This window comes from Solanum tuberosum, unplaced genomic scaffold, assembly GCF_000226075.1.
Source record: "Solanum tuberosum cultivar DM 1-3 516 R44 unplaced genomic scaffold, SolTub_3.0 scf00489, whole genome shotgun sequence".
Taxonomy (NCBI): Eukaryota; Viridiplantae; Streptophyta; class Magnoliopsida; order Solanales; family Solanaceae; genus Solanum; species Solanum tuberosum.
Genome location: NW_006239412.1, coordinates 53,906 through 72,311, shown reverse-complemented (window position 1 = coordinate 72,311; position 18,406 = coordinate 53,906). Strand labels below are relative to the sequence as shown.

Sequence of the window (18,406 nt, the reverse complement as noted above, 5' to 3'; positions counted from 1 at the left end):
AAGACTTAGAGGTTGGCTCACTAGTTTAGGAGGTTCAAAATTGGTTCCAAGTTCAAATTCTAGGCACTATATTTTTAATTTTTCGAACCCATTAGTGAATATCCTGGATCCACCACTGACCATAGACTTGGGAATTTCATGTGCTTGCATGTATTTGACATTCTCAGTTTTGATCTTTGTACAGCACCTCAAAGTAGTTGATTGACTGCTGGAATGACTTCTGAATTTTATAGATAAAAAGATTGTTGCATCAATTTCCTACAATCTACAGTTCTTTGTGCTTTTCTCCTTTCAATCCTCTCTCCCTTGACTTTGTTGATTAGTATGAGCTCTGAAGGGCATGCTTCTTTTAATTAGAAGTTGTTGTAGATTACCGCGTCTTGATTATACATGTTATTTCTTTTCTGATATTGCATGTCGTACCCTAATAATACAGGTCCTAGAATCACAGTTCCTAGAAGTCTTAGATGGGCAACTTGTGGGGCTGTTACTGTGAGCTCAAGCACCGCTTTGCTAGTTCGTCTATTCAGTCCTGAATGTGAACCACAAAATATAGCTGCCTACGACAAGAAGGGATGATGTTTCTTTTCTTCAGAGATCAGTATGTAAAAGTTTTACAGTAAAACTGAGGCATGATGTCCTATTTAATTCTTGTCCAAGTTTTTAAGGATTCTCCTTCCACAGGCATAACGCATAAGGCTGCGTGTGTTAGCCAGTGGAGAACGACCAGCGTTTCAATGCTAAATTATTTTCTCACTGAGGGCCTATTATATTTGCCACTATTATTTCAATTGCTATTGTGTAAAAATGCTGCAAGCACTCGAGAAGTGATGCTTAATCTGGCTAAGTTTTCTCCTAGCAGCTAATTCTATAAAGAGGAAATACTTATTTGTGGGAATGATTTATCATTTGGCGTAAGCTTCAAAGGTTATCCGATAGTATTTCTACACTCCAACAAGATCTTACTACTATTTCTTCAATTTTGTAAACTTCAGGTCAAATACTATTTCATTAGCTGGTCAAATGGAACATTTAAGATTAAAGTAGAAGGTTTGTTTCCAAATAATGTTCTCCGTGAAGAAGTGGTCTTAAAATACTTTTTTTTCAATGAAATTATTTTTCTTCCAGTCAATATATGTTCAAAAATATCACATTATCCAAACAAGTTTTTTCTTTTTGTGCAAATAATCTTTTCCGGCAAATCAATCATCCGCGCCGCAGAGTTCTGGCCAAGCCTAAGCATCGCAAGTGCGAAGAAATGGCTGTAATTGCGACTGGACTTCTAAATGCCATTTGGCAAATACTTGTTCGTTTCATGTTCACTTGACTCTTCTATTAAAAATAATTATTTAATTTACTTGTCCAATTTATAAAGTTAAGAGAATTTTATCCCGTTCTTCTCTTTTTACCCTTAGTATTAAATAACTATCAAAAGTAGAGAAAACATCATTAATAAAATCAGTTTAGTAAAATAACCTCTAATTAAAGTTTTCTCATGGGTGCATCATCTTCTTAACATGATCAAGTAATATGATACAGACTACGAACTTATTTTGGTTTATTATTTTCCAAAATAAATAGTAAATGTTGTATTTGTACACTTTACAAAATACAACATTCACTATTTATTTTGGAAAATTATGAGGGGTATTTCTGTCAATTTAAAGAAATCCCCATTTTGGTCATATGCTTGCGTGGTCACTGACTCACAGAACTGAGCAGACTCTGTCCGCAACAATGGGTACCGCCGGAACTTTCTACTCCGTTCCACTGAACTACCAATTCCACCGGCGGCCACTTCATTTTGGCTATCTACGTCAACCTCCCTTTCTCCTCCCTGTCACTTGGCCACTCACCACTTTCTCTCGTCAAAAAGTAAGTTCTACTTCCTTATTCTCGAGGTGTATTTTCCAGTATGAGTAATTGAGAATGTCGATTCTGTACCTGCAGTTTCCGCTGAATTCCGCTTCACATGTATTTATGTAATTACTCTATATGAACTCTGTGTTAAATTAGGTCTTAGGCCTAACTCACACCCCAAAAGCTAGCTCAAAGGGAGGAGGATTTGCCCAAGCCTTATAAGGAGTCCACCCATCTCATTAACCACCGATGTGGGACTTTTGTCATTCTTTTAACCCCCCACCTCACGTCCAGTGCTTAGCATCTGGTGCGTGGGCAATTTTGATTTTGGGGGTCCCAACATCGGGTGACACGGGCCCTGCTCTGATACCATGTTAAATTAGGTCTTAGGCCTAACTCACACCCCAAAAGCTAGCTCAAGGGAGAGGATTGCCCAAGCCTTATAAGGAGTCCACCCATCTCATTAACCACCGATGTGGAACTTTTGTCATTCTTTTAACCCCCCACCTCACGTCCAGTGCTTAGCATCTGGTGCGTGGGCAATTTTGATTTTGGGGGTCCCAACATCGGGTGAGACGGGCCCTGCTCTGATACCATGTTAAATTAGGTCTCAGGCCTACCTCACACCCCAAAAGCTAGCTCAAAGGGAGGGAGGATTGCCCAAGCCTTATAAGGAGTCCACCCATCTCATTAACCACCGATGTGGAACTTTTGTCATTCTTTTAACCCCCCACCTCACGTCCAGTGCTTAGCATCTGGTGCGTGGGCAATTTTGATTTTGGGGGTCCCAACATCGGGTGACACGGGCCCTGCTCTGATACCATGTTAAATTAGGTCTCAGGCCTACCTCACACCCCAAAAGCTAGCTCAAAAGGGAGGAGGATTGCCCAAGCCTTATAAGGAGTCCACCCATCTCATTAACCACCGATGTGGAACTTTTGTCATTCTTTTAACACTCTGTTACTTTTATGTTTTTAGATTATCAAATTATATTGCCGTCGAAGCTCCAGCTCAAGGCTCCTCTTAAATCCTGCCCGTGCCTTACTTTCAAGTCAATCTCGAGGTGTACTTTTAAAGCATTTTATGGCTTTCTCTTCATTACTGGTAGTTTTACTTTGAATTTTGTTATGAATTGTGAAATACACTACAGAGGAGAGCGGCAGCAGCGAAGTTGATCTGGATCTTCGTTCTGTGCTCGAACTCGCCACTGATTCTGAACTGTATGAACTTCAAAGAATTTTATTTGGTCCAAGGTAATAAACAGTTGCAATATGTTCCTTTTTACTGTTCTAATGAAAAATAAGGTGCTTTGACCATTCTTAGCACATTTGCCTTCTTGTATCTTTTATGTTTCAGTTACTTTAGCCCATTGTTGAAGTCAGTAACAAAGAGAACTGAATTTGATTATGTTATGGTCGGAGAAGACCCAGAGGAGAGGGATGAATTTTTGTCAATGCTTGAATCAAGATTTTTATACCTTGCAGCTGATGCACGATCCACATTGAGGTTTCTCTATTTCTTTTATTTAGAATAGTTGTATTTTAATCAGAACTTTAAAATGTTCTTCAGTCCAATTACTCCAATGGATGTTATCTTCATTGTTCGAACCTGACCTTTGTGATAGCATTTGAGTTGTTTATGTAAATTGCATGGATACTCTCTGGAAATTATGAATCATCATAACTCAAGCTATTGATAGCTAATTATTAAAGGATTCGGTGGTTGATTATGTGGAATTCAAATGGGAGTGATTTTTATTGGTTGCTTGTGGAAGGGTGGACTTTGATAATGAAACCGAATTAACTGGTGATCATCATCCGATCCATCTCTAGTTTGGTGATGAAATAAGTGGTGATCATCACCCAATTGATCTCTAGTTCTATACAAACAATGGTTTGCCATTTCCTAACCTTCAACATGTTTCTTTTATTTTAGTTCTTATTTTTGTTTCATTATGTCAGTGATTGATGTCGTTTGGTATTCAATCTAGGGGTAGGAGACCATCGTATAGGGAGGTATTGCTTGGTGTCAGGGAAAAATTAACGATAAGGTGCTCAGCCAAATTGTCTGCAGAAGACCTGGAAGCTGAGATTTTTCTTCATCTGCTGCAAGAGTACTCAAGGTAAATCACTTTCCTTTTGTTTGATAGAAAAATACTACCCTACAATAAAGTTTAAATTTGATTAGTAGAATGAATTTAATTTTGTGTAAGTTGTGAAAGTTGTATAGAATGATGTTACTAGTGGATTTCATCTTAAAAAGATGATGTTACTAGTGGAATGTTTTGAACGCTACCTTACCTTATAAAAGAACTGATGGAATGTTGTGAACATTTTAGGTTGCCAGAAAATAGAAAGTGTCCTATAAATTGGGACGTATATATAGTTTTTATTGGTTTTCTCCCTCTCGGTTTCCTTTGCCTTTCTGATCAGTTCTATTGGGTTTGGCGTGCTTCAAGGTTGTCAGATTGATTTGACCAGTTATCCCTTCATTCTCGAGTCTCTATGTAGGAGATTTCTTCTAGTTTCTTCTGCTGTGATTTATCTTCTTTCTTCTCTTAGTGTGGAAATCTTGACTCTTATTTGGAACTTATATGGCAAATATGTATCTTCAACAGCTCAAAAGAAAGCTTGGATGCTTCTGATGGGCATGGTAGTCTAGAATTTGGGCTTAGTAAGTGGAAGGTACAAGCTGCTGCCGCAATAAAAGCTGGGGCAGAAGGGGTTCGTTCAGTAATATTAAAGGTTTCTACTTATATTTTGGAAACTTGTATCTCTCTTGAGCCTTTTGGTTATGCATTAGCTAACACGATCTTTGTGTTTTAGGGTGGAGGGGTGCTAACATTGGGGAAGATATACAGCGGGGTATAATTGATACCTTGTGATTTCTGCAATTTGCTTTCCTTATCCTGTGCTTTCATCATGTTTAACCACGGATAATGTTTACTGCTTCTCTAGTTAGCCAGGAGATTTTCAGGGAAGATGTTATTGGAGGCTGCCAACTATCAGATTAGTAGGGAAGTTCTTAAAAAGGTGCTTAAAAGTCCTGAGTTTGTTGGGGACAGTAGCTGACACTAGACACTTTAAATGGGTCTCTTTACTGTTCCTGAACCAATTAATGTGCGCTGTTCCTGAATCAGTTAATGTACTTTGACATTTGAACCTATATTTCTTTTCACGTGTGATTATGGTCGTAAAATTGGCTAACCATTTATATAATTATATATAATTAAAAGATGATTGTTTAACCATTTATTATAGAGGAAGTTGTTTGGTCTGGATTCTGGCATCTCTTTAATCCATTTTTCTTGTTCAAGGATTTTGTTTGAGTATGAATGCATCCAAAAGTTGAGTAGTCTTGGCATTTTGACGGTACATTAAGACTGTCTTGAATACATCTGCTAGAGTTAAGGTTCGTTGGATGTCAAGAAATTTGCTAGAAATGTGGATTTGAGAAATCGTAGCAAGTAAAAGTAAATAGTTAGAATAACATTTGTTGCATGCATTTGCTTGAGAAGAAAAGAAAAGCTTAAAAGCAAGAGTAAATTAGTTTCCTTAATTAGTCCTGCAAATCTTGCTAGACTTAATTTGGAGGAAAATTCATGACAATGAATTTCCTTGACCATATTTTCCTAAAGGTTCCCTGTTATGAAATGCACGAAAAATGTTTTAGGTTCCAGAAAATTCCTTTTCATATGTAGCAACTAGACAGGTTTTAACAAAAATCTCCTGGACGGAAGTAAAAATAAGAGAGAGACTGTTCTTTCACTAACAGGTGTCTTTGGCAAACCAAATACAAATAATAATAAAGTCTTCCCTGCATTGCAGTGGTTACTGGAGGTGTTATGATAATTAACTTGTGATTCTCTTGCATGACTTTCATGACTTTCATGACTTCACATGGCTCTTGTTGGTTTTAGGGTGGAGAAGTGGCGGCTCTTAACCTGGAGTCCAGATTGGCCATGCTGGCTGCAAAAAAGGTTTTTGAATCTTATGAATATGCACTGTTTTGAGGGTAGCTGATTCTGCTTAACTACTGAAGATTACTGTCTGTACTTGTTTTACTGCTCCTAAAGTCCAACAGATACCGCTATAGAAAGAGTGGTCATAAGTTGATCTTTTTCCGTGAATGATGCAGCCTCATACTCCTTAATTTCCTAAGATTCTCCACACTTTCTATGTGCATTTTTGTTGAAGATAGTTAATCATTTTCAAGCCTATAAATGCTGAATTATAGGTTAAATGACATCCTCATCCCAGATCAACACATGATAAATGAAAAATAAAAATGTGACTTGGAAAGACCCTTCAATAATAATAATTCTTGAAACCTGTTATGATGGTCTTACTAATTCTCTTTCAGGCTCTGCTTCAAAAACTATGATTTCTTTAGAGTTCTAAGTACATGCTAACATTTCATTGTTATTGGTTTTTGACAGGGCTTGGCAGGTGCTGCCTCCCGTTATTTTGGCTTAAGGAGCATGATGACATTTCTTGGCCCAATGTAATCTCCTTTGTGCTGGCACACTGCCATGTCTTTCACAATTTTAGTTTCTCAGGAAAAAACTATTTGCTCACTTGTTTATATCTGCTAGAGTGATCACTTAGTTCTTCTACTTGCCTTCCTTGTAACTAAAGTTTCTGTAGCATTAATGTCGATTGTTGAAATTGTTCTGTCATCAGAGTACTCATCTCTTTTCTATAAAGAGAGTACTGGAAACAACAATCCTCTTCCTTCAGTTGGATGCGATCATATCAACACTAACGCACCGGATCCCATCAGAACTCCAAGTTAAGCGTGCTTGGGCGAGAGTAGTACTAGGATGGGTGGCCCCCTGGGAAGTCCTCGTGTTGCATCCCTCTTTTAAAGAAAAAACAAAAAAACAATCCTCTTCCTTCAGTTGTAGATCCACAACTGACATCTTGCTCCCATTCATGTCAATCCTCAATGTTCGATTTGTTTAGCTGGACCCGGTGACTCTTTTAGATTTAAGAACCCTCATCTCATAAAAAAGAGAATCATGCTATTAGAAAAAAGGTTCAACAACTTATCTACATATAAGTTTGAAAACCTCTAACGTTAGAAAACCTTAGGGGTGTCAAATAAAAGGGTTGAATCAAAGTTTGGATGCTTTAAAATGGGTTGAGTCAATGAATTGATCATGATTCAACCCGTCCAATGTTTGGTAGGGTTAAGATGGGTTAGGTCAGGTTGGGGCAAAGCGGTGAGTCATAATCAAATTGCCTCTCTCATGATAATTTTCCGTTTGTTTGTCAGTTTTGTTATACAACAAAGAATTAAAGTGACAACTTTTCTTTTCTTTATATTGAGAGAGCGTCTGATGAGCACAAACTAATCTCAAGTATTTTGATAATCTTGTTATGAGTAAATTTCGGCTACCTTGAGAGTCAAAATTGACTACATACTTTTTTAGATGTGTTAATTTATTTTGTGTCCAAATTCACCTATCAATGAATTTATGTCCAACCCGAGAGACCCAAACTTGTACAGGTTGGGCTGGTTCACTTATTTGAGCTAAGTTTGACACCGACAGAGAACCCCTAGTTTGTCTTAATAAACAAAAAATACATATTGGGCTTAAAATGAAGTGGAATGAATATTGAGAATTCATATTGCTTGCTGAACTAGTCTGGAATTGAGTTGTAGTTTTTTTCTTGAGTTGTTGTAACTTATTCCATGTTATGTAAGCGCCTGGACTAACAAGGGATCATTTGGTATTGAAATTAAGGATAAATGGATCTGTATATTCTTTTGCAGTATTGCAAAATTTAAATTGAAGCTTTGTATCTTCAATTACCTAACAGATTTGTGGGGCCAAGTACATGGGAGAAGTCATAGGTTATGTTGGATTTTCTGGTTGTCAAGATTTCCTACTCTGTCTTGCGCGGTCATATTGGATTTTGTAGTCGTTTCGATTGAACTGACTGATGCAAGTGGCTAATGTTTCAACTCAAGACTTTTCAGCAGTAGTGTATACTCATAAAATTCAATAATGTATGACTGAATGATGAATTATGAGCCTTATGACCCTAGTCCCTACTGTGTTGTAGCTGTAGCTTATAACAAAGCTCTGCATATTTTTTCTATTATTTGGTTTACATAGTTGGTAAAGAATTTGAATGTTTTCGTGGAGCTTTTTCCATACTCATCTCACTTGGAAAAGATGTTTCATTTTCGAACTGGCTCTGTAGGTGCTGTTAGGAAACTCCTTTTAATTATGGTTCACTCTTTTATTTAATTTCTTCTTGTGACGTTGTTGCCAATTGCTTTCTCTATTAATGAAGAGGGTGGAGAAATGTATTCAGTTCTCAGGTGGTCTGGTTTTGTATATCTCCTGTTATACTTCTTACACAGTCTGTGACCACTTTATGCAGTCTGTGGGGAACACTTCTAGCAGATGTTGTCATTCAAATGCTTGGAACTGATTATGCTAGAATCGTGCGAGCTATTTATGCATTTGCACAGGTAATATGCTTTCATGCTTGAATCTTCAAATATAGGAGTGGAGCCAACTCTTTTAAAATGGGGGAAGAGGTCGTAAGATTAATCTTTTGCTGATTATTCCGGTTAGAGATTTCTTGTTTGTTTAAATATAAACATGAGATTTATAGGCCCTAATTTACCTTTGATTAGTATTGGAATGAGATGGGGTGAATAGAGCAGAATTGATAGAGAGGATTTATATAGCCAACTCCAACTAGTTTGTGAATGAGGTGTAATTGATTGATTGATGGAAGGATTTCCAAAATAAGTTCAGTACAAGTTAGTAATATTAAATTAGCAAGTTTGCACAACTTAATGCTAAAATAAGTTGAATGAGGAATTAAACAGCTTCGTCTTTGCTCCTCTTGGTTAGTGTAAACTTTAAGGTTCTTTTTTCTAAAAAAAGAAAATATTAAGTCTTGCTACGGTAGCACAACTCACATCGTTCATCTTTTCAAGTGTGCGAGTCACATGAATAGTAATTAATCTTTTGAAGTTAATTGTATCATCTTCTATATATATACATATATCATTGTTTCATAGCCTTTTTAGCTTTGGACATTTCAAGGAAGACGAAAGAATTATAACCATAGGATTCATGGACTCCCAGCATTAAGTTTCCACGGCCATGTTCAAATCCCCATGATCTTTGATTTGTTTGTTTCTTTTCTTTTTAAGTGCTTATTTTGGTTTCCCTTAAGTCTTAAGTTGTTTTCTTTGAAAATCTGAAAAGTTATTTGTGGTGGTTGCTAGTACAGTAGTGGATGTAGGCCTCTGAGCCTGTAATGCATAAGAATGAAATTTGATTGTAACCTTGAATGATCCTGTAAATATTTTTCCTGCTCAACTATGTGTCGATAAGTTTTTAAAAGCAACCTTGTGTATCATTTGCTTCAGATCCGAATCACCCGCACATACAAAATATCTGATGTTCAATAAAAAAGCTTATTTAGAGATTGGACTCTAAAGTTGCATCGTCGACATCGCACACTGGGATATTATTAGGCTGTTGGCTTTGTATCTGGTTCTACACTTGTTCATAGTAGATATTGGAAAGAATGTTGAAGGGCTTGTGCTTCATTGTACATATGTTAGGCTGGAAGATAAGCTTCTTTACTAATTTAAGATAGACATGAGCCTCTGGGAACGTGTATTGATGTTGCTGAATTTTGTTAACTTGGTTGTTCTGTTCTCTGTAGTTTGTGAAATAAGAATAGTCCAGGTGCCCGCAAGCCGGTCTGTTAGAGGCCTCATGAGTGGAAGGGCGAATGGATATAAGGTAAATTAGAAATAAGAATTAAAATACTTATTGTATTTAAGGTAACAATACAATATCACAAGAGTTTGAGAGTTTAATTTGACACAGCTAATTAAGGTGCATGGCAATTATTCAAATGAGAAAAAGTATAGTAGGAGAATTATGTAAATTACTCTATGCCACTGGACTTGGTGGAGTTTCAGATTTCTCCATCCCAAATATCATTCACAGATTTGTAGGGGCCGTTTGGATGAGTAAAATCCTCTCCGTTATATCCCTTTTTCTGAGGGATATCTTGAATTTTGAAATTATCTTCAGTGCTAAGTTCCCAATCAAATATTTCAAGGTTTTGTTTCATCCTCTCTTTGTTAAAGCTCTTCACTATCACACTTGCCCCTTGCTCATATATCCATCTCAATGCCACCTACCAATATTCAAAGTTCAGTTTACACCTTGTCAATTTTTTCAAGTCAATTTTTTTTTGGAAAACAAGTTTCTTAAAAATGAGAAAAATGACATCCCTATTGAGTCTGTCAACAAATGATATTTCATATTTATTGTGTCAGTTCTCTATCTTCCAACACACCTCCTATGAGTTTGTCAATCTCGTCTTCACTACGCACCTCCCATAATATTTGTCTAGATTATGTATATATATATATATAAATACTTTTAAAATAATATTTTCCTTTGTAACGAAGACCTTAAAATTTTCATCCCTGCAAATAAGTTAAATCCATTATTTATTAATGACTATAGGATTAGGAAAAAGACCTGAGGAATGCTCTTTTGTTTAGTAGTTGCGATGTCATTAATGATTGGGCTATTCCAAGAGGCACCCAATGGAGAGTAGGCGCTTACATGAATACCTTTCTCTTTACAATACTCCAACACTTTTCGCTGCTGCCATGCCACATTTATTTCTACCTGAAATGAAAAAAAAAAAAGAGAAAATGTTTTGCGACTTCTATGTTAGAATAGAAGTTCATACAAATGTATAAGTAAAGATTGATAAGAATTTGAAGTTTATGAGTTCTTATTACAACTTCTCAAGTTAATATACAATATTAATAAAGGATAAATTTCAGAGACCTCCTCTAGGTTTAGCTTCATAACAGTCACCTCCCTTTAGCTTTTGGTTTATAATATTGCAATAACTCTTTTAAACTAGTGATTATTCATTTAAAAAAAAGTTATGTTTGGACTAATTAAACTAATGTTTTACATAGTACTTTTGTTTATAACGTTCAAACTGAGATTTAAACGTCAAATGCCAATATACATGTATAACAACACCTCACTACAACAATAATGAAATGTTCAAACAAACGCTACCACTATAGAAAGGTTTTGACTTGTAAATAGTATATGTAAAACATGGCAATAATGAAAATCTATCCATCATACTAACTTGATTAACTGCAGGACGAATGGTAGCAATTTGGAGGAGGTGTGAGAGTTTGGTACAACTGAAATTGCTGACTCCAATAGACTTTGCTAGGCCCAACTTGCAGCACTCTTCCATGGCTTGCCATACCCCCTTCATGTCAAAAGGGACAACGTCTTCCTTTTTGAACTTGAGGATATCAACCGGCCCGGGTTTCATGCTTATTGGCCAATGTATTAGATACAAGTCCACACAATCTAGCCCCAATTTCCTACATCAACTCATTTAGGGTTAAACCATAAACTATATAGTATAAGAGTTGCGTTCGATAAGGCCAAGAGTAAATAAAGAGCGGACTGAAACGACCCAATTAAACTCTTCCAAATTAAATCAAACATTTATTACTAGACGTCTCGGAGAGAGACTCGATCTCAACAAGGACGTTGAGACATAAATTATGCATGTGAAGAATGGATTCTCCTCTGTTCTTGTTGTTAAGAGACGGAGATTAGTTTTAAGAGCGAAGCTAGAAGCTAATATACGAGTTTGGTTAAACTCTATAGTTTTAGTTCAAATCGTGTATTTCTATAATTGATAAAATCACTAGATATGTATAAAAATCAAAATAATTCAGAGCCCAGCTAGTATTAAGAATCCATGAAGTTCAAACCTGGCTTAAGCCTCTCATGATTTATGAATTTTAAAAAAGGTAACTTACAAAGTACTAGATGAATTTATATGTAGATTTATCAACACAAATACAAAGTTTTGATCAAAGTTACTAAGTCCTGTCAAACGAGCCACTAGAACTGATCTAGCTCCAGTAGTTAATGTTGAGTTACATACATTGGAATTTGGAGTTAGGACATTATAATAGTTAAAAAAAAAAACGATAATCGATTAATTCACCAAAAACAAATAAAAATGAAAGTGTAGTATTATTAGTACCCAAGTGTGTTTTTGAGGGCAGGAAGGACAAGTTGAGGGTGTGCGTCCGTGCACCATAACTTAGAAGTAATGAACACTTGCTGTCGACTTTTTGTAATGCCCCGCTCTATTGCTTCCGCCACAGCTCTGCCCACGGCCTCCTCCGACCCATAAAGCGCGGCGGTGTCAAAATGGCGGTATCCTGTCTCCATGGCGTCAACCAAAATAGATGTTAAATCATCTATCGGCATGGGACACGCTGCAGTTCCCATGCCTAACAAAGGCATTTTGTAGCCTGAGTTTAGTACAACTTCTGGTACGTGCACTACTTTCTCCATCTACAAAATCGCCGATTTAAAATAAAATCTAAAGATTGAGTGATGCTAAAAATTTCAACAAATACGAAGAAATCACACTTGAAAAAATATAAATGTGAGATAATTTACTTATATAGAAAAACAGACAAGTTTCAAACGAAGTTGTAAAGATGATTGTTGTTAAGTTTTCAAATGTATAAAGCCTTTGAAATGAGAACAAACATATATATGGCACAATTTAGTGACACGATTCTTTTTTTTGTCAAGTTAATGAATATAACAAACAAATTACATTTGAACAAACTAGAAGAAGAAAAAACTACTACGTTACGTACCCCTCTGGTCTATTTTAGTTGTTTGGTTATCGAAAATCACGATAATAAATTATTTGTTTCATTTCTATTCTTACTCAGTACATGCAGAGAGAGATTAAAACAGTGAAGAAAACGTATTATACAAGAAGCTGCAAATGAAGATACGTGAGCAATGATACTTTAATTAGTATTTCTATTTGATTTTCTCTTTCGACCTTTCTTTGATTGATTTGGAGAAGACGTGAGAGAATAAACATAGGTATATATAATTCGGTCACGTCTTGTTTTGAATATTTGTCTTTGTTATTATGGCATATTTGCTAATGATAGAATATCCAAGTGTTAAAATTGATAAAAGTTTCTCTGTTCTTATTTCTTTAAAAACTTGAACCAGAGACTTCTGATTATGAAAGAAAAATGATGAATTAGTAGCTCAAAATATTTTATATACTCATCTTGTTAAAATATACATAATAAAAAAAATGAAATAAAGGGTAACAAGACAAAGGAAGGGCAGAGTGGAAAAGAAAAGTCCCCTACACTAAATTGATGAGCTTTTTAATAATTACGATACAAATATATCTAACAATATAGTAATACATTAAATTAAAATTAAATCAGTAAAATATGAATTGAAGTTTTATTATGTGTCAAATCATATTATTATTTTTTTGAAAAACATGAAATATGATTTATACTCATAAGTTCTAAGAACTATAAAAAATACTCATAAATTCTGATATACAATTTTTTTTTTTTTATAATGAACTAGATAATACATTATTCTAAAATCATAATACGATAATTTAATAAAACCTAATAATAACACAATTACTAGCTACTACAATTCATCAAATTATAATTAGTTACGAATAATTTATAATATAATATTTCCACATTCTATGAACAATCTCTTTATGACTAGCATGCGTTTCTAGATAACCGACTGAAAATGATAGATAGAAATTAGTTGAGGTCATAAATAGATGAACTTTTTCATAAAATATAAGAAGTTTGAATTTTGTTTTTCAAAATCTCCCTAAAACTAGACAAATTCTATGACCAAATGATGATATTTGCCATTTTTCAGACAAATTATACCAAATGATGATATTTGCCAATTTTGTTTTTTTGAAAATCTATGATCAAACGATTTCCCGAAAGAATTAGATCTCTCCGTCCCAAAGTTCATCGAGAGATTTGTAGGGTCCGTTTGGATGAATAAATGGCTCTCCGTTGCATCCCCTTTTTTGAGGTATGGCTTGAATCCTGAAATTATCTTCAGTGCTGAGTTCCCAACTGAATATTTCAACAAGGTTTTGTTTCATCCTCTCTTTATTAAAGCTCTTCACTATCACACTTTCCCCTTGCTCATATACCCATCTCAATGCAACCTACACATGTTTCAAAATTCAGTCCATCGACATATTCAAAAGCATATAGATTTGATGCAATCTTGATACTAATGAGTAGGCGTGTCAAAATGAGCTCAAATATAGATAATTCGTTTAATTCATCTAGAATTTTATGAATTGGGTTCAAGATAGTTTGAATTAAGTTCAATGTCAAACTTATTCAACCCAACTCATTTTAAAAGAAACTTTAATGAGTCCAATTTAATCTCCAACTTCTACTCGTTTTTATTTGCATTAGTATAATGTATATTCTCATATTGAAAGTATGAATTACTATCTATTTCATATCTTGTAGATTTATCTATCCATTTTTAACTTATTTTTGTTAATTTCTTGAGTTGAAATCCAAATTGTGGATATAAAAGTCAAATAATAACATGTTAAAATTATTGAGATTAAGCAGGTCAAATTAGACGGTTCATGACCCAACCTAATTTTTAGTCCATTTGAGCCCAAATTAAATTTGGGCAAGTCATAATCGAACCAAATTTCTATTTCAACTCATTTTAATATATCCGATTTCAACCCAAACCACCCATTTGAGACCTTACTAATAATTAATAAATAATGACGATAGGAAAAAGACCTGAGGGATGGTTTTTCGCCTAGTGGTTGCGATGTGGGTGAGGATTGGGCAACGCATGACGGCATGGGAACCCCAAGGGCCACCGTTGGCTCCCAATGGAGAGTACCCACTTACATGAACACCTTTTTCTCTACAAAACTCGAGAAGTTTTTGTTGCTGCCATGCCACATTCATTTCTACCTGAAAATGGAAGAAAAAATTAACTATCATGTCTTATTTACACACTCAGTCATGAAATTTTTACATTATTATCTATCGGTGCATTTAATGTTTACTTTTTGTAACAATGCAATTTGAAATAAAGAATTATAATTTGTGATATGATAGTGTAAAAAATTGCAGTTAATTAAACTTTTTCAATTTCATACATTATTTTTTTTTTTCTGATGACAAGGAAAATTCGCAATCGCTATTCTTTGGGTGCGCATAGGGTAAAACCCGCACCTTGACTTTTGGCTTTTAGTTCTTTTTGCTGCAGCTGTTTAGCTATATTCGTCTCATTTTCTTAGTCTCCATCAGGAAATAAAGCTCTAGAGTTCAAGGCTTCCTTGATTGGTACTACTAGTTTGTCCATCTACTAGGTGAGACTACTCCTACATATTTGGTGCTACGCCCCTATTATCGCGTCCTCGAGACTTAACTAAGGCACATCCCTTCATTGCTTAGGGTTTGGTTCGGCTTCTGCCGGTCAAAATAAAATACTAGGCTGGGGCTTTCTTTTTTGCGGTTTCCAATATTGCAATGGCAAGCAAAGAGAGGATTTCCCCCTTTCGGGTATAGGCTTTCCCGAGTGATTGGACAAAATTTAGACTACCAGAGTTAGATATCCTTGGTATTGTCCCTACTGAGAAAGATTCGGATTTTCCAGAGAGTGTTTTTCTAGTGTGGTGTAACCAACAACTCAAGGCTATCAAGGGAAGGAGTTGCAGGACCGGAGTTCTATCTCGGATCTATAGAGTGACCCTTCTATGCAATAACTCACAAACCACACAAGAGAGGTAACCTGCACTAGACAAGTCCGGTGCAACGAGCTTGACCCAGAAGGCAAAACTCCTTTGCTTTCTACTGGCAAGGGATTTCGAACTTGAGACCTCCAACATGAAAGTCCCAATCTCAAACCACTGAACCACCCGAAGAATTCTACACATTATCTTGCATGACAACATAGAATATAATACCATAAATTAACTTAATTACCTGATTTACTGCAGGAGGAATGGTAGCAATTTGGAGGAGGTGTGAGACTTTGGTGCAACTGAAATTGCTGACTCCAATAGACTTGGCTAGGCCCAACTTGCAGCACTCTTCCATGGTTTGCCATACCCCTTTCATATCAAAAGGGACAATATCTTCCTTTTTGAAATTTTGGATATCAATCTCAGGCTTCATGCTTATCGGCCAATGTATTAGATACAAGTCCACGAAATCTAGTCCCAACTTTCTACATTATATATTCTAAGGTTAAAATCACAAACTAATATATTAAGAGTACTTTGGGAAGTTCAAAGGTAAATAAAGGGAGGGCTAAGAACGAAGTTGGATTCAGGATTTTTAATTTACAGAATTTGGACCACAATTTTTTTTCCTTATATATTTGGATATTGATTTTATTGTTTATACTTATTAAACTAAAATTTTAGCACAAATATAAAGTTTAAAACAAAATTATTGAATTTTGCCTAATTCGTAAATACTATTATGACTCCACCCCTGACTAACATAACCTAGTTACAATTTGAAAACTAAGCTGCAATACTAGACATCTCATAGTGTGACTCAGACATTGTAATATTACACACTAAAAACAAAAAAACTTCAATGACTCTAAACAATATAAATTTGATCTTTATGAAATTTGAATCTTAGAAAAGATCAAGTTACTGAATTTTTAATAAATAATTTATATAAATAAATTGACAAATGATATTAATTTTTTTATTTTTTTAAAAAAAGGCAAATTGTAATATAATTAGTGAGTACCCAAGTGTGTTTTTGAGGGCAGGGAGGACAAGTTGAGGGTGCGCCTGAGTGCAGCATAATTTAGAGGTAATGAACATTTGTTGACGACTCTTTATAATGCCCCGCTCTATTGCTTCAGCCACTGCTCTCCCAGTTCCCTCCTCCGATCCATACGAGGCCGCCGTGTCGAAATGGCGGTAACCGATCTTAATAGCGTCAACCAAAATGGACGTTAACTCATCTATCGGCGGCATAGGAAAGTTGAAAGTTCCCATGCCTAATAAAGGCATTTTGTAGCCTGAATTCAGCACCACTTCCGGTACATGCACTACTTTCTCCATCTACAAAAGATAAAAGGAGTATAATGTAGCAAAATGCTGAAAAAGATAAATCTAATTTTAGAAAGATATAAATATCTTACTAATATGATTGTTGATAAGTTTCCAAAATGTATTACTCCTTCTGACGGAGAGCGTTTCAAGCAGATTAGTAAGTCCAGAGATTTAAAAAAAAGTGATAAAGTTGAAAACGCTGTAACACGAGAATATATTATACGTAATTTTTGGATTAATTATATTTTAAGTAAAATTAAGCTTGTTTATGTTACTCGATTTCATTAAGTTGACTGATAAATCTTCTTCTTCTTTTATACTCACTCCGTCCACAATTGTTTGTCAGGGTAAGGTCATGCACATCCCTCAAAGAAAATTTAATACAAGGTGCAATTTAACTAATATAACCCTACTATACCAAGAATACCAAAAGTCCACATAACTTTTCAATTGAACTACACTATCATTAAGGGCAGAATTGGGAAAAAAGTGATTAATTATTTCTTGATTGTTTAAATTGACAATTAATTTTGGACATCTATTTTTAGTATACTTGCCAAACAATTGTGGACGGAGGGAGTATTTCTCGAAGCAAGGAACGAAGGAAACGCGCCCCAAAAAGCTTCAGATCTAGTCAGTCTAAACACTACTTTATATCTTATTTTTCTGCAATTCCATGAAACTAGACCATATGTCATTTATTTATTGAAAATTTATTTATAAATAAATATATGACTTTTGAAAATATTTATATCATGTAGCCCAATATATAAAATTACTGTACAATAGTATATATAGGGGGAAATCATTATATATAAAGTCTCAACCTTATATAAAAATGTATAATATGAATTAAATTGTGCGTTTGCGCGGAGACGTAGTAACATAAATTTTTTCAAAAATTAACATAGAACGTAATTTTCCTTTATTTTAATGCCACGAGACATTTTTATAAGTCAACTTAATGATACAACGGAAAGAAAATTAAAAAAATACATGAACAAACCAACACATTAACTGAAAAAAAATTAACACATAAAACTTATAATTATGAAAGGCAGAAATTAACTAAAAGAATATGACATGCGTAATTGCAGAAAGGTGAGCAATATGCTTATCTATAATTCAATCACTAATTAATTAATTATACTTTGCAATATAGAAATTCCTCATAATCGGTTCACTAACCAGGATATAATGGATCTCTACACCTCTGTCCAAAATTGTTGTTTTTTGTGTTTATAAACAAGCAGATGTGAAGTCAGGATTAAGGGTGTGTTTGGTATGAAGGAAAATGTTTTTCTAGAAAATGTTTTCTTGGAAAACAAGTACATTTTTGACTTATTTTCTCATGTTTGGTTGGTGAGTAAAAAATATTTTCCAGAAAAGATTTTTTAGTGTTTGATTTATGAATAAAAATTATTTTTGAGAAAATATCTTTTATTCTAGAGAGTAGAAAATAATTTTTGAATTGAAATTGAAATTTTTTTTAAAAAATAAACTTAAATTTTTTTTGGGGGGGGGGAGGCGGGGGGAGGGGGGGTAAG

General features: G+C 34.9%; 2 protein-coding genes across 4 annotated transcripts; one reads left to right on the top strand and one right to left on the bottom strand.

The window, feature by feature from the left end:
* The first annotated feature begins 1,681 nt into the window (after nucleotides 1-1,681).
* Nucleotides 1,682-11,355, top strand: LOC102604034 (uncharacterized). Of its 3 annotated transcripts, none has more exons than XM_006364311.2 (12): nucleotides 1,682-1,875; nucleotides 2,839-2,923; nucleotides 3,011-3,113; nucleotides 3,217-3,366; nucleotides 3,851-3,982; nucleotides 4,478-4,604; nucleotides 4,686-4,724; nucleotides 4,818-4,892; nucleotides 5,780-5,839; nucleotides 6,299-6,363; nucleotides 8,256-8,346; nucleotides 11,048-11,355. In XM_006364311.2, exons 1-12 carry the CDS (start codon nucleotides 1,687-1,689, stop codon nucleotides 11,057-11,059), a joined length of 1,128 nt encoding a protein of 375 aa, XP_006364373.2. In that variant the 5' UTR covers nucleotides 1,682-1,686; the 3' UTR covers nucleotides 11,060-11,355. The 3 variants fall into 3 exon arrangements, with proteins under 3 accessions (XP_006364373.2, XP_006364372.2, XP_015159405.1); XM_006364310.2 differs by lacking the exon at nucleotides 11,048-11,355 and adding an exon at nucleotides 9,262-9,734 and having other exon boundaries at nucleotides 1,683-1,875; XM_015303919.1 differs by lacking the exons at nucleotides 4,686-4,724; nucleotides 4,818-4,892; nucleotides 5,780-5,839; nucleotides 11,048-11,355 and adding an exon at nucleotides 9,262-9,734 and having other exon boundaries at nucleotides 1,683-1,875.
* Nucleotides 11,356-13,607: 2,252 nt separating this feature from the next.
* Nucleotides 13,608-17,020, bottom strand: LOC107058339 (methylecgonone reductase-like). Its single transcript, XM_015303918.1, has 5 exons — nucleotides 16,949-17,020; nucleotides 16,549-16,868; nucleotides 15,766-16,009; nucleotides 14,569-14,748; nucleotides 13,608-13,961 (listed from the first exon to the last, which is right to left on the bottom strand). The coding sequence occupies exons 2-5, from the start codon at nucleotides 16,866-16,868 to the stop codon at nucleotides 13,734-13,736; spliced, it is 972 nt and encodes a 323-aa protein (XP_015159404.1). The 5' UTR covers nucleotides 16,949-17,020; the 3' UTR covers nucleotides 13,608-13,733.
* Nucleotides 17,021-18,406: the final 1,386 nt, after the last annotated feature.

What these genes read in the sequence shown, in the direction of transcription:
- LOC102604034 (XM_006364310.2), top strand. Translation starts at nt 1,687, where the DNA reads ATGCTTGCGTGGTCACTGACTCACAGAACTGAGCAGACTCTGTCCGCA. An exon ending in CCATGCTGGCTGCAAAAAAG is followed by an intron (nt 5,840 to 6,298) that starts GTTTTTGAATCT and finishes GGTTTTTGACAG; the next exon opens with GGCTTGGCAGGTGCTGCCTC. An exon ending in ATGACATTTCTTGGCCCAAT is followed by an intron (nt 6,364 to 8,255) that starts GTAATCTCCTTT and finishes CACTTTATGCAG; the next exon opens with TCTGTGGGGAACACTTCTAG.
- LOC107058339 (XM_015303918.1), bottom strand. Translation starts at nt 16,868, where the DNA reads ATGGAGAAAGTAGTGCATGTACCGGAAGTGGTGCTGAATTCAGGCTAC. An exon ending in TTCCTCCTGCAGTAAATCAG is followed by an intron (nt 14,749 to 15,765) that starts GTAATTAAGTTA and finishes TTCCATTTTCAG; the next exon opens with GTAGAAATGAATGTGGCATG. An exon ending in GGCGAAAAACCATCCCTCAG is followed by an intron (nt 13,962 to 14,568) that starts GTCTTTTTCCTA and finishes AAACATGTGTAG; the next exon opens with GTTGCATTGAGATGGGTATA.